Here is a 12343-nt window from a genome sequence, read left to right as displayed (position 1 = left end):
TATCTGAATGTGCTTAATAATACAACGGTGCACCTCGAGTGAGAGACCATCTGAATGTGCTCAATTATACAATGGTGCACCCAGAGTGAGAGGCCATATGAATGTGCTCAATAATACAATGTTGCAACTAGAGCAAGAGTCCATCTTGGCAGTGAGAGGCCATCCGAATGTTCTCAATAATCCAACAGTGCACCTAGAGCAAGAGTCCATCTTGGCAGTGAGAGGCCATCCGAATGTTCTCAATAATACAACGGTGCACTTAGAGCACATTCAGATGTGCTCTAGGTGCATGTAAGCCATTCGTTTGAAGAGTTGATCGCTCTTCCTTTGCTGGAGACCAAGCAGATGGAATGCATCATTTTGATGTTGATTCCATTTGCTATCTCTATAAGGGGCCGAAGCTACAATATATAAGGGATCCCTCTGAGCACATCCTAAAACACGACCTGGACACAGTAAAGGTTTCATATTTCATATATTTTCTGCTTTATAGTCAAAAGATGTGTTTCAAATTGCACCGTCAATTTGATACCAGCACACAGCCATCATCAAAAGTCAGGTGATCTCGCCACAAATAAATACATATAAAATATTAAATTTCAAGTAATAAATATTTTTACACTAGACAAAGTTGTTGTTTTTTTAAACTGAGAAATTAGAAAATACAAACCTCTATAATATGATTTTATACATTAAGGGAAAAGAGATATCGAAAAGGAGAAGCCACAGGATAAGCGTTATAGACTCGTTTAGTCCGAAACCTTCTTGCATTCACATTCCACAGGATGGAAACAGCATTAGTGTACTGTATATAGCCAACTCTACCCTTAAACATTCATGGTATAGCTTGTTCTTTACATTTATATTAAAGCTATGTACAAAAATAGATATACAATAATTTGTTATTTTATACAGGGCAAATAAAGACAACTTTGCTGTGCCACAGGTCATGCACTTCAAGGCCTGTGTAAATGAACACTCCACCACGTGGGTAAATAAAAACACTCGGATTGCGCTTGAAAAATGTACGCGACTCTTTACGGATCGGGCTGCCACCACGAGTAACCGGGCCGTCGCCCCGTATCCCCGACGTTTCGCGTCTCGTCGATCCGTCCCATCCGTTTGAAGGGCTTCTCCATAAGCCGGACCGCACCTTGTGCCCCTTCCATCAAATGGGCTTGCGTGGTGGGATCTCAGGAGGCCGACGGCACACCGTGTTCGAGTTCGGACAGCGGCAGCGCGGTGCGCCCACTCGCTCGTAAGCGGACAGGCACGCCTTCAGACAGCAGCGGCTGGGAAGATAGCATGGCAGACAGGGCAGACACAGGGAGGCTAGGGCCATGCAGCCCCACCTCAGGGCGCAATGCGACTGACTGCAACCCGCGCAAGGCTTGTCGGCCCACGAATCGCTCGAGTCCCCATCGCCGTAGTCCATACAGTGGTAGAACAGGGCTTTGATGCAGCAGAGGCACGTGGCGTATTCCAGGGTGCTCTCGGCCGAGCACAGGCAGCGCTTTTCGCAGAGCCAGCACGTCGGTAGCGTGCGGGGTGCCGTGCATTCATCGCATTTGCACAGTCCGCATTTCTCACACATGAGAGTATGTTTGGTCCAGTCCCCATCGACCTTGGCTTGGTTGGCATGCAGGCAACATCCGAGGGACCTTCCCTCCTTATTGACTACGTCTGCAGTCTCCAGGGTCTTGCCGGTCCGCGGCCCCGGCTGTCCGCAAATCACGGCATCGCCGCTAGAGTGCAAAGGGCTCAGCAGCCTCCGCTCGGATCCGAGGCTCCCGCCGCTCGTCTGGGACGTCGTGCTGCCACCGCTTGCCGAGCGCCTTGGCAAAGGAGGTGGCGGGAGACAAGTGGAGGTAGATCCACGTGCGGGTGGCAGTGGTGGCGGGAGCGTCGGTGGCGGCACCGGTTTAGGACCAGGAGGCAAAGGTTGTGGGTTGGATCTTCGCATCGACGGCTTGGTCGCCGTAGTCCGGCGCGGCGCCTTGTTAGGACACAAAGCGCTGGGAGGTTCCGTGTAGTCGTTGCTCGCCCGGATGGCCATGATCTGCTCCAGGGACAGCACGTGCCCCGAGGGTTCTCGAAGGGACTCGACCTCAAGCGCCGTTCGCTCGAGAAGACGCGGATGGCGCACGAGCACGCGGCGTCCACTCAGAGCGCTCTCCTCGACATTCGGACGCCAAGCTCGAGTATCCATTTGCGTCAATGATCCCGAGTCGAGCTGCACGGGTAGTGGGAAACAGAGGGAGCATGGTAAATACGACAGGGGGCGAGCATGGTCAATACGACAGGGGGCGAGCATGGTCAATACGACAGGGGTGCGAGCATGGTCAATACGACAGGGGGGCGAGCATGGTCAATACGACAGGGGGGCGAGCATGGTCAATACGACAGGGGGGCGAGCATGGTCAATACGACAGGGGGGCGAGCATGGTCAATACGACAGGGGGGCGAGCATGGTCAATACGACAGGGGGGCGAGCATGGTCAATACGACAGGGGGGCGAGCATGGTCAATACGCCGGGGGCGAGCATGGTCAATACGACAGGGGGGCGAGCATGGTCAATACGACAGGGGGGCGAGCATGGTCAATACGACAGGGGGGCGAGCATGGTCAATACGACAGGGGGGCGAGCATGGTCAATACGACAGGGGGGGCGAGCATGGTCAATACGACAGGGGGGGCGAGCATGGTCAATACGACAGGGGGGGCGAGCATGGTCAATACGACAGGGGGGCGAGCAACCGAGCATGGTCAATACGACAGGGGGGCGAGCATGGTCAATACGACAGGGGGGCGAGCATGGTCAATACGACAGGGGGGCGAGCATGGTCAATACGACAGGGGGGCGAGCATGGTCAATACGACAGGGGGGCGAGCATGGTCAATACGACAGGGGGGCGAGCATGGTCAATACGACAGGGGGGCGAGCATGGTCAATACGACAGGGGGGCGAGCATGGTCAATACGACAGGGGGGCGAGCATGGTCAATACGACAGGGGGGCGAGCATGGTCAATACGACAGGGGGGCGAGCATGGTCAATACGACAGGGGGGCGAGCATGGTCAATACGACAGGGGGGCGAGCATGGTCAATACGACAGGGGGGCGAGCATGGTAAATACGACGGGGGGCGAGCATGGTAAATACGACAGCGGGGTGAGCATGGTAAATACGACAGGGGGGCGAGCATGGTAAATACGACAGGGGGGCGAGCATGGTAAATACGACAGGGTGGCGAGCAACGAGCATGGTAAATACGACAGGGGGGCGAGCAACGAGCATGGTAAATACGACAGGGGGGCGAGCAACGAGCATGGTAACTACGACAGGGGGGCCAGCATGGTAAATATGACAGGGGGGGCGAGCATGGTAAATACGACAGGGGGGCTAGCATGGTAAATACGACAGGGGGGGGCGAGCATGGTAAATACGACAGGGGGGGCGAGCATGGTAAATACGACAGGGGGGCTGGCATGGTAAATACGACAGGGGGGGCGAGCATGGTAAATACGACAGGGGGGGGGCTAGCATGGTAAATACGACAGGGGGGGCGAGCATGGTAAATACGACAGGGGGGCGAGCATGGTAAATACGACAGGGGGGCAAGCATGGTAAATACGACAGGGGGGGGCGAGCATGGTAAATACGACAGGGGGGGGCGAGCATGGTAAATACGACAGGGGGGGGCGAGCATGGTAAATACGACAGGGGGGGCGAGCATGGTAAATACGACAGGGGGGGCGAGCATGGTAAATACGACGGGGGGGGCGAGCATGGTAAATACGACGGGGGGGGGGCGAGCATGGTAAATACGACGGGGGGGGCGAGCATGGTAAATACGACGGGGGGGGCCAGCATGGTAAATACGACAGGGGGGGCGAGCATGGTAAATACGACAGGGGGGGCGAGCATGGTAAATACGACAGGGGGGGCGAGCATGGTAAATACGACAGGGGGGGGGCGAGCATGGTAAATACGACAGGGGGGCGCGAGCATGGTAAATACGACAGGGGGGCGCGAGCATGGTAAATATGACAGGGGGGCGCGAGCATGGTAAATACGACAGGGGGGCACAAGCATGGTAAATACGACAGGGGGGCGCGAGCATGGTAAATACGACAGGGGGGCGAGCATGGTAAATACGACAGGGGGGCGAGCATGGTAAATACGACAGGGGGGGCGAGCATGGTAAATACGACAGGGGGGCGAGCATGGTAAATACGACAGGGGGGCGAGCATGGTAAATACGACAGGGGGGCGAGCATGGTAAATACGACAGGGGGCGAGCATGGTAAATACGACAGGGGGGCGAGCATGGTAAATACGACAGGGGGGCGAGCATGGTAAATACGACAGGGGGGCGAGCATGGTAAATACGACAGGGGGGCGAGCATGGTAAATACGACAGGGGGGCGAGCATGGTAAATACGACAGGGGGGCGAGCATGGTAAATACGACAGGGGGGCGAGCATGGTAAATACGACAGGGGGGCGAGCATGGTAAATACGACAGGGGCGAGCAATCGGAAACGCCAAAAGTAAACAAGACCCCATCAAATCATATGAACACGTCCCAGACACAAGCCTCAAGTAGCACTGGATAGGTGGGGTAGTCGTGAGGGGGAAACAATCTTGGGGAACAGTGAGCAACAAACACACCACAACGAGCACCTTAGCAAAAGGAGCTTCACCTCAACATTGCGGACTCGAATACTTGTCGCAAGAGTTCACTTAGCGCAGGTTCGGTCTGTGGACCCGCAGCATCGAAGGGTAAATGTGCCGAAAGCAGCTTGTGCACGGCAGGGACCTCGGGTCGCGCCGCGAACGCCCCATGCGCGAACAGGGACCCGAGTCTCGACCCTCCCCTGCCTCAGACAAACCCCAGGCGAGGATTCACGAGCTCGAGCACCCTTTCCTCTTCGAGCAGAGGCTCCTCAGGGCGACGCGTGCAGCCTCTTCCTCTCGCTCGCTCTTCCGTACGCGTCGTGCGAGTTCGCTTCGTCTGTGCTAACCGGCCGCCGGCGCGACACGAGCCTCGTACTCCGCATCGCGTCGCGTGCTTCACGTGACGTCACATGCTTCACCCGCGCGGGTGAGTTGCCCCGCCTCCCTCCCGCTCTACACGCGACTTGCCCCGCCCTGGTTTCCTCTGCAAATTCATTGGCGCATTCCCCATCAATCACGTCTCCGACTCCGTAATACCGCGCCGCTCATTGGTTAGCGTCCGCACGGAGATCCCGCCTTCTACAGTTATAACCAATGAGCTGCGAGATATGCACTTGGTCGCGGCTCCGCTTTTAAGTGGAACGGAGGAGGCGCCAGCGCCATGTCGTTTCCGGATTGCCGCGCGGTGCGTTAAACCATTAAACGGGACCGGATGCTTTTCTCTAACCCCGAGCGGCAGAACAAAGCCTCCGAGGCCTTTGAAAGAAGCCATGCCGTACCTGGGGAAAAGGGCGACGTTGCCCCTCCACACCTTTTGCTTTAATTGGAATCCACTCTCGGTTGTCTTGACGACGAGGGCACAGGAATTTGCAGGCGGTTTGGGTTTGGGTTGGGAGGCGGGAGTTGGGAAGGGGGGAGGCGGAAGTTGGGAAGGGGGGAGGCGGGAGTTGGGAACGCGGGAGTTGGGAAGGGGGGAGGCGGAAGTTGGGAAGGGGGGAGGCGGGAGTTGGGGAGGCGGGAGTTGGGAAGGGGGGAGTTGGGAAGGGGGGGAGTTGGGAAGGGGGGAAGCGGGAGTTGGAAAGGGGGAAGGCAGGAGTTGGAAAGGGGGGGGGAGTTGGAAAGGGGGGAGGCGGGAGTTGGGAAGGGGGGCGGGAGTTGGGAAGGGGGGAGGCGGGAGTTGAGAAGGGGGGAGTTGGGAGTTGGCAAGGGGGGAGGCGGGAGTTGGGAAGGGGGGAGGCGGGAGTTGGGAAGGGGGGAGGCGGGAGTTGGGAAGTGGGGAGGTGGGAAGAGGGGAGGCGGGAGTTGGGAAGGGGGGAGTTGGGAAGGGGGCGGGAGTTAGGAAGGGGGCAGGCGGGAGTTGGGAAGAGGGGGACTTGGGTGTTGGGAAGGGGGGAGGCAGGAGTTGGGAAGGGGGGAAGGGAAGGTGGGAGGTGGGTGTTGGTAAGGGGGGAGGCGAGTGTTGGGTGTTGGGAAGGGGAGAGGCAGGGGTTGGGAATGGGAGAGGAGAGGCAGGGGTTGGGAATGGGGGGGGGGGGGGGAGGCAGGGTTGGGAATGGGGGGGGAGGCAGGGTTGGGAATGGGGGGGAGGCAGGGTTGGGAGGGCGTAGGCAGGGTTGGGAGGAGGGGGAGGCATGAGTTTGGAAGGGGAGGAGGCAGGGTTGGGAGGGGGGAGGCAGGAGTTGGGAAGGGGAGGGAGTTGGGAAGGGGGGAGGCAGGAGTTGGGAAGGGAGGAGTTGGGAAGGGGGGAGGCGGGCGTTGGAAAGGGGGGAGGTGGGAGTTGGAAAGGGTGGAGGCGGGAGCTGGGAAGGGGGGGAGGCGGGAGTTGGAAAGGGGTGAGGCGGAAGTTGGAAAGGGGGGAGGTGGGAGTTGGAAAGGGGGGGAGACGGGAGTTGGAAAGGGGGGAGGCGGAAATTGGAAAGGGGGGAGTTGGGAAGGGGGGCGGGAGTTAGGAAGGGGGGAGGTGGGAATTGGGAAGGGGGGAAGGGAAGATAGGAGGCGGGTGTTGGGAAGGGGGGAGGCGGGAGTTGGGGAGGGGGGAGGCGTGAGTTGGGTGTTGGAAAGGGGGGAGGGGGGAGGGGGAGTTGCGAAGGGGAGAGGAGAGGCAGGGGTTGGGAATGGGGGGAGGCAGGGTTGGGAGGAGGGGGAGGCGTGAGTTGGGAAGGGGAGGAGGCAGGGTAGGGAGGGGGGGAGACAGGAGTTGGGAAGGGGTGGGAGTTGGGAAGTTGGGAGTTGGGAAGGGGGGAGGCGGGAGTTGGAAAGGGGGGAGGCGGGAGTTGGAAAGGGGGGAGGCGGGAGTTGGGAAGGGGGGAGGCGGGAGTTGGAAAGGGGGGAGGCGGGAGTTGGGAAGGGGGGAGGCGGGAGTTGGGAAGGGGGGAGGCGGGAGTTGGGAAGGGGGGAGGCGGGAGTTGGGGAGGCGGGAGTTGGGAAGGGGGGCGGGAGTTGGGAAGGGGGGCGGGAGTTGGGAAGGGGGGAGGGGGGAGGCGGGAGTTGGGAAGGGGGGAGGCGGGAGTTGAGAAGGGGGGAGTTGGGAGTTGGCAAGGGGGGAGGCGGGAGTTGGGAAGGGGGGAGGCGGGAGATGGGAAGGGGGGAGGCGGGAGTTGGGAAGGGGGGAGGTGGGAAGAGGGGAGGCGGGAGTTGGGAAGGGGGAAGGGGGGAGTTGGGAAGGGGGCGGGAGTTAGGAAGGGGGCAGGCGGGAGTTGGGAAGAGGGGGACTTGGGTGTTGGGAAGCGGGGGAGGCAGGAGTTGGGAAGGGGGGAAGGGAAGGTGGGAGGTGGGTGTTGGTAAGGGGGGAGGCGAGTGTTGGGTGTTGGGAAGGGGAGAGGCAGGGGTTGGGAATGGGAGAGGAGAGGCAGGGGTTGGGAATGAGGGGGGAGGCAGGGTTGGGAATGGGGGGGAGGCAGGGTTGGGAGGAGGGGGAGGCATGAGTTTGGAAGGGGAGGAGGCAGGGTTGGGAGGGGGGAGGCAGGAGTTGGGATGGGGAGGGAGTTGGGAAGGGGGGAGGCAGGAGTTGGGAAGGGGGGAGTTGGGAGTTGGGAAGGGGGGAGGTGGGAAGGGGGGAGGAGGGGGTTGGGAAGGGGGGAGGAGGGGGTTGGGAAGGGGGGAGGTGGGAGTTGGGAAGAGGGGGACCTGGGTGTTGGGAAGGGGGGAGGTGGGAGTTGGGAAGGGAAGGTGGGAGGTGGGTGTTGGGAAGGGGGGAGGTGGGTGTTGGGAAGGGGGGAGGCGGGAGTTGGGAAGGGGAGGGGAGAGGCGGGTGTTGGGAAGGGGGGAGGTGGGTGTTGGGAAGGGGGGAGGCGGGAGTTGGGAAGGGGAGGGGAGAGGCAGGGGTTGGGAATGTGGGGAGGCAGGGTTGGGAGGAGGGGGAGGTGTGACTTGGGAAGGGGGGAGGCAGGGGTGGGAAGGGTGGAGGCAGGGGTGGGAAGGGGGAGGCAGGGGGGGAAGGGGTGGGAATGGGGAGAGGCAGGGGGAGGCAGGGGGGAAAGGGGGAGGCGGGGGTGGGAAGGGGGGAGGCGGGGGTGGGAAGGGGGGAGACGGGGGTGGGAAGGGGGAGGCGGGGTGGGAAGGGAGAGGCAGGGGGTGGCAGGGGTGGGAAGGGGGGGCAGGGGTGGGAAGGGGGAGGCAGGGGTGGGAAGGGGGAGGCAGGGGTGGGAAGGGGGGAAGGGGGAGGGAGGGGTGGGAAGGGGGGAAGCAGGGGTTGGAAGGGGGGAGGCAGGGGTGCGAAGGGGGAGGCAGGGGTGGGAAGGGGGGAGGCAGGGGTGGGAAGGGGGGAGGCAGGGTGGGAAGGGGGGAGGCAGGTCGGACACCCAAGGGCACTACAGTCCTGCTATCTGACACCGAGATAGAGCGATCGCTTTGCGGAGCACAACTACACTGCGACTACCTTCGTTAACAACACCCGAATATGCTTTCCGCCGACTTCTTCACCAGATCGTCCGGTCGAGTTTCAAGGCGATAAGGTAATGCTGAGACGTCACCTGGTTACTCAGACAACGACTGACACAACACAGGTGGCTTCCTTGTGCACCCTCATAGCTAGGTACCTGTCGACGTGTGCAGTGCACGAGTATGTACACGCTCTCGCGCTGTTACGTCACGTTTTCCTCATTACAAAGCACCATTGGCACACTTTCTCCCAAAGCCCCTGCATGACGTACAACTGCGATCCTCGACGTACAACTGAGATCCTCGACGTACAACTGAGATCCTCGACGGACAACTGCGATATTCGACATACACAGTACAAATACGATCCTCGACGTACAACTGCGATATTCGACATACACGGTACAAATACGATCCTCGACGTACAACTGCGATCCTCGACGTATAACTGCGATATTCGACGAACACGGTACAAATACGATCCTCGACGTATTCACTGCGATCCTCGACGTACAACTGCGATCCTCGACGTACAACTGCGATATTCGACGTACACGATACAAATACGATCCTCGATGTATTCACTGAGATCCTCGACGTACAACTGAGATCCTCGACGTACAATTGAGATCCTCGACGTACAACTGAGATCCTCAACGTACAACTGCGATTCTCGATGTGCAACTGTGATTCTCGACGTATAACTGAGATCCTCGACGTACAACTGCGATTCTTCATGTACAACTGAGATCCTCGATGTATAACTGTGATGCTCCATGTACAACTGAGATCCTCCATGTACAACGGCGATTCTCCATGTACAACTGTGATCCTCGATGTACAACTGTGATCCTCAACGTAGAACTGAGATCCTCGATGTATAACTGAGATACTATACGTACAACTGAGATACTAGACGTACAACTGAGATCCTCGACGTACAACTGAGATACTAGATGTACAACTGAGATACTAGACGTACAACTACGATCCTCGACGTAGAAGTGAGATCCTCGACATACAACTGAGATACTAGACATACAACTGAGATCCTCGATGTACAACTGAGATCCTCGACGTACAACTGAGATCCTCGACGTACAATTGAGATCCTCGACGTACAACTGAGATCCTTGACGTACAACTGAGATCCTCGACGTACAACTGAGATCCTCGACGTACAACTGAGATCCTCGATGTACAACTGAGATCCTCGATGTACAACTGAGATCCTCGACGTACAACTGAGATCCTCGACGTACAACTGAGATCCTCGACGTACAACTGAGATACTAGACGTACAACTGAGATCCTCGACGTACAACTGTGATACTCGGCGTACAACTGAGATACTAGACGTACAACTGCGATACTCGACGTAGAACTGCCATACTCGACGTACAACTGCGATACTCGACGTACAACTGAGATCCTAGACGTACAACTGAGATCCTAGACCTACAACTGTGATTCTAGATGTACAACTGTGATCCTCGACGTACAACTGTGATCCTCGACGTACAACTGTGATCCTCGACGTACAACTATGATCCTCGATGTACAAGCTCCTCTGTGTGACCCGTACCACGTTTATCATGGATGTTTATTTTGCTTTGAGAGATTCAGCTTGAATACTTCTTCTCGTACTCCTGTAGTTACGCAATCACATCTTTGGTACGATGAATCCAGTTTTCCGCAGGTGCACATTGGCAAGGAACCGTAGGTTATATAACCCTACCTAGTATACCTGCCTACCTCCGATCCAATCAAAACTCGGATCCATGTATCAGGCAAACGGAGACTTGTGACGACGGTATTTGACACACCGAGTACATTGTACGTGGTGTATTGTAACAAAGGGGTGCTGCGAACGCACCAATCACAGGTGGCTCGACGAAGGTGGGAACCGGTTGGACTCACCCCGTGAGGCCCGACGTGCAGGGCCAAATGGGGACCACAAAGGTCCAAGACGTGGCGGCCGCAGCGACTGTCGCTCGGTGACACTTCCTGGGATATTTGCAATAAAGTTTACCCTTTTTTCCATTCATCCCCCCCCCTCCCCCTCTCACCCTGCCCGTTCACCTCATCCCCCAAACCCCAAACGCCCTCCCCACGCGCAGATGGACACGCGAGGATCGGTATCCGGGCAATGCGGGTTAAAAATACAACCCCCTCCTGTTTCCCGCGGGCCCGAGGACCGGAACCCCGTGCTTCCCGGGCGGGTCGCTCCGTACAGTTTGCTCGGGGGAGGAGAGGGTTGGGGGGAGGAAGTCGCGGCTATTTTTACCGGCTGTTTGCGCAGAAAATAACGCAGCGTTTCCAGGTTTAAAATAACGCGTCCGCTTCATGACGCGAGTCCAAGTCCGTCACGTCCGTCACAAGTTTGTCCATTTCGTTTATCAATTAATTAAATCACTTCGGCCATCGGAAGCCTCGGAATCTTTGATCGATCGAACGTGCAAGTGGTGCCCGGAGAACTACACACATGGCGGGAATTGAAGATCTTGAACCTTCACACAAAGACAACGCAGTCACGTCGGACCCCAAGACGGTCACGTTAGACCCCAAGACGGTCACGTTAGACCCCAAGACGGTCACGTTAGACCCCAAGACGGTCACGTTAGACCCCAAGACGGTCACGTTAGACCCCAAGACAGTCACGTTAGACCCAAGGACAGTCACGTTAGACCCAAGGACAGTCACGTTAGACCCAAGGACAGTCACGTTAGACCCCAAGACGGTCACGTTAGACCCAAAGACGCTCACTTTAGACCCAAGACGGTCACGTTAGACCCCAAGCCGGTCACGTTAGACCCCAAGACAGTCACGTTAGACCCCAAGACGGTCACGTTAGACCCCAAGACGGTCACGTTAGACCCGAAGACAGTCACATTAGACCCCAAAACAGACACGTTAGACCCCAAGACAGTCACGTTAGACCCCAAGACGGTCACGTTAGACCCCAAGACGGTCACGTTAGACCCCAAGACGGTCACGTTAGACCCCAAGACGGTCACGTTAGACCCCAAGACGGTCACGTTAGACCCCAAGACGGTCACGTTAGACCCCAAGGCAGTCACGTTACACCCCAAGACAGTCACGTTAGACCCCAAGACAGTCACGTTAGACCCCAAGACAGTCACGTTAGACCCCAAGACAGTCACGTTAGACCCCAAGACAGTCACGTTAGACCCCAGGACAGTCACGTTAGACCCCAGGACATTCACGTTAGACCCAAAGACGGTCACGTTAGACCCCAAGACGCTCAATTTAGACCCAAGACGGTCACATTAGACCCCAAGACAGTCACGTTAGACCCCAAGACAGTCACGTTAGACCCCAAGACAGTCACGTTAGACCCCAAGACAGTCACGTTAGACCCCAAGACAGTCACGTTAGACCCCAAGACAGTCCCGTTAGACCCAAAGACGGTCACGTTAGACCCCAAGACGGTCACATTAGACCCCAAGACAGTCACGTTAGACCCCCAAGACAGTCACGTTAGACCCCAAGACAGTCACGTTAGATCCCAAGACAGTCACGTTAGACCCCAAGACAGTCACGTTAGACCCCAAGACAGTCACGTTAGACCCCAAGACAGTCACGTTAGACCCCAATAGCGTTTTGATTTTCATCGATATTGTTTTTAAAATAATTAATAATTGCGGTTGTTTTCTCACCTTTTAATTGGATCACGATATATAAATCCCGAGATTTTCCGATGGGGTCACGTTGGAATCTTGGCTGGACCCCACGGCTGGACCCCATTTCCCCTGTTCAAGAA

General features: G+C 57.4%; 1 protein-coding gene across 2 annotated transcripts; it reads right to left on the bottom strand.

The window, feature by feature from the left end:
* Positions 1-458: 458 nt before the first annotated feature.
* On the bottom strand, positions 459-10586 carry LOC137425700 (protein sprouty homolog 2). Of its 2 annotated transcripts, none has more exons than XM_068114391.2 (2): positions 10480-10586; positions 459-2233 (listed from the first exon to the last, which is right to left on the bottom strand). In XM_068114391.2, exon 2 carries the CDS (start codon positions 2207-2209, stop codon positions 1169-1171), a length of 1041 nt encoding a protein of 346 aa, XP_067970492.2. In that variant the 5' UTR covers positions 2210-2233; positions 10480-10586; the 3' UTR covers positions 459-1168. The 2 variants fall into 2 exon arrangements, with proteins under 2 accessions (XP_067970492.2, XP_067970491.2); XM_068114390.2 differs by lacking the exon at positions 10480-10586 and adding an exon at positions 4707-5109.
* Between the last annotated feature and the right edge of the window lie 1757 nt (positions 10587-12343).

Source organism: Myxine glutinosa, chromosome 4 (genome assembly GCF_964187855.1).
Source record: "Myxine glutinosa chromosome 4, kmMyxGlut1.1, whole genome shotgun sequence".
In the NCBI taxonomy this organism is placed as follows: domain Eukaryota; kingdom Metazoa; phylum Chordata; class Myxini; order Myxiniformes; family Myxinidae; genus Myxine; species Myxine glutinosa.
This window is presented reverse-complemented; position numbering and strand designations above follow the sequence as displayed.

Excerpts from the sequence above, each read along its gene's own strand:
- LOC137425700 (XM_068114391.2), bottom strand. The coding sequence starts at position 2,209 with ATGGATACTCGAGCTTGGCGTCCGAATGTCGAGGAGAGCGCTCTGAGT.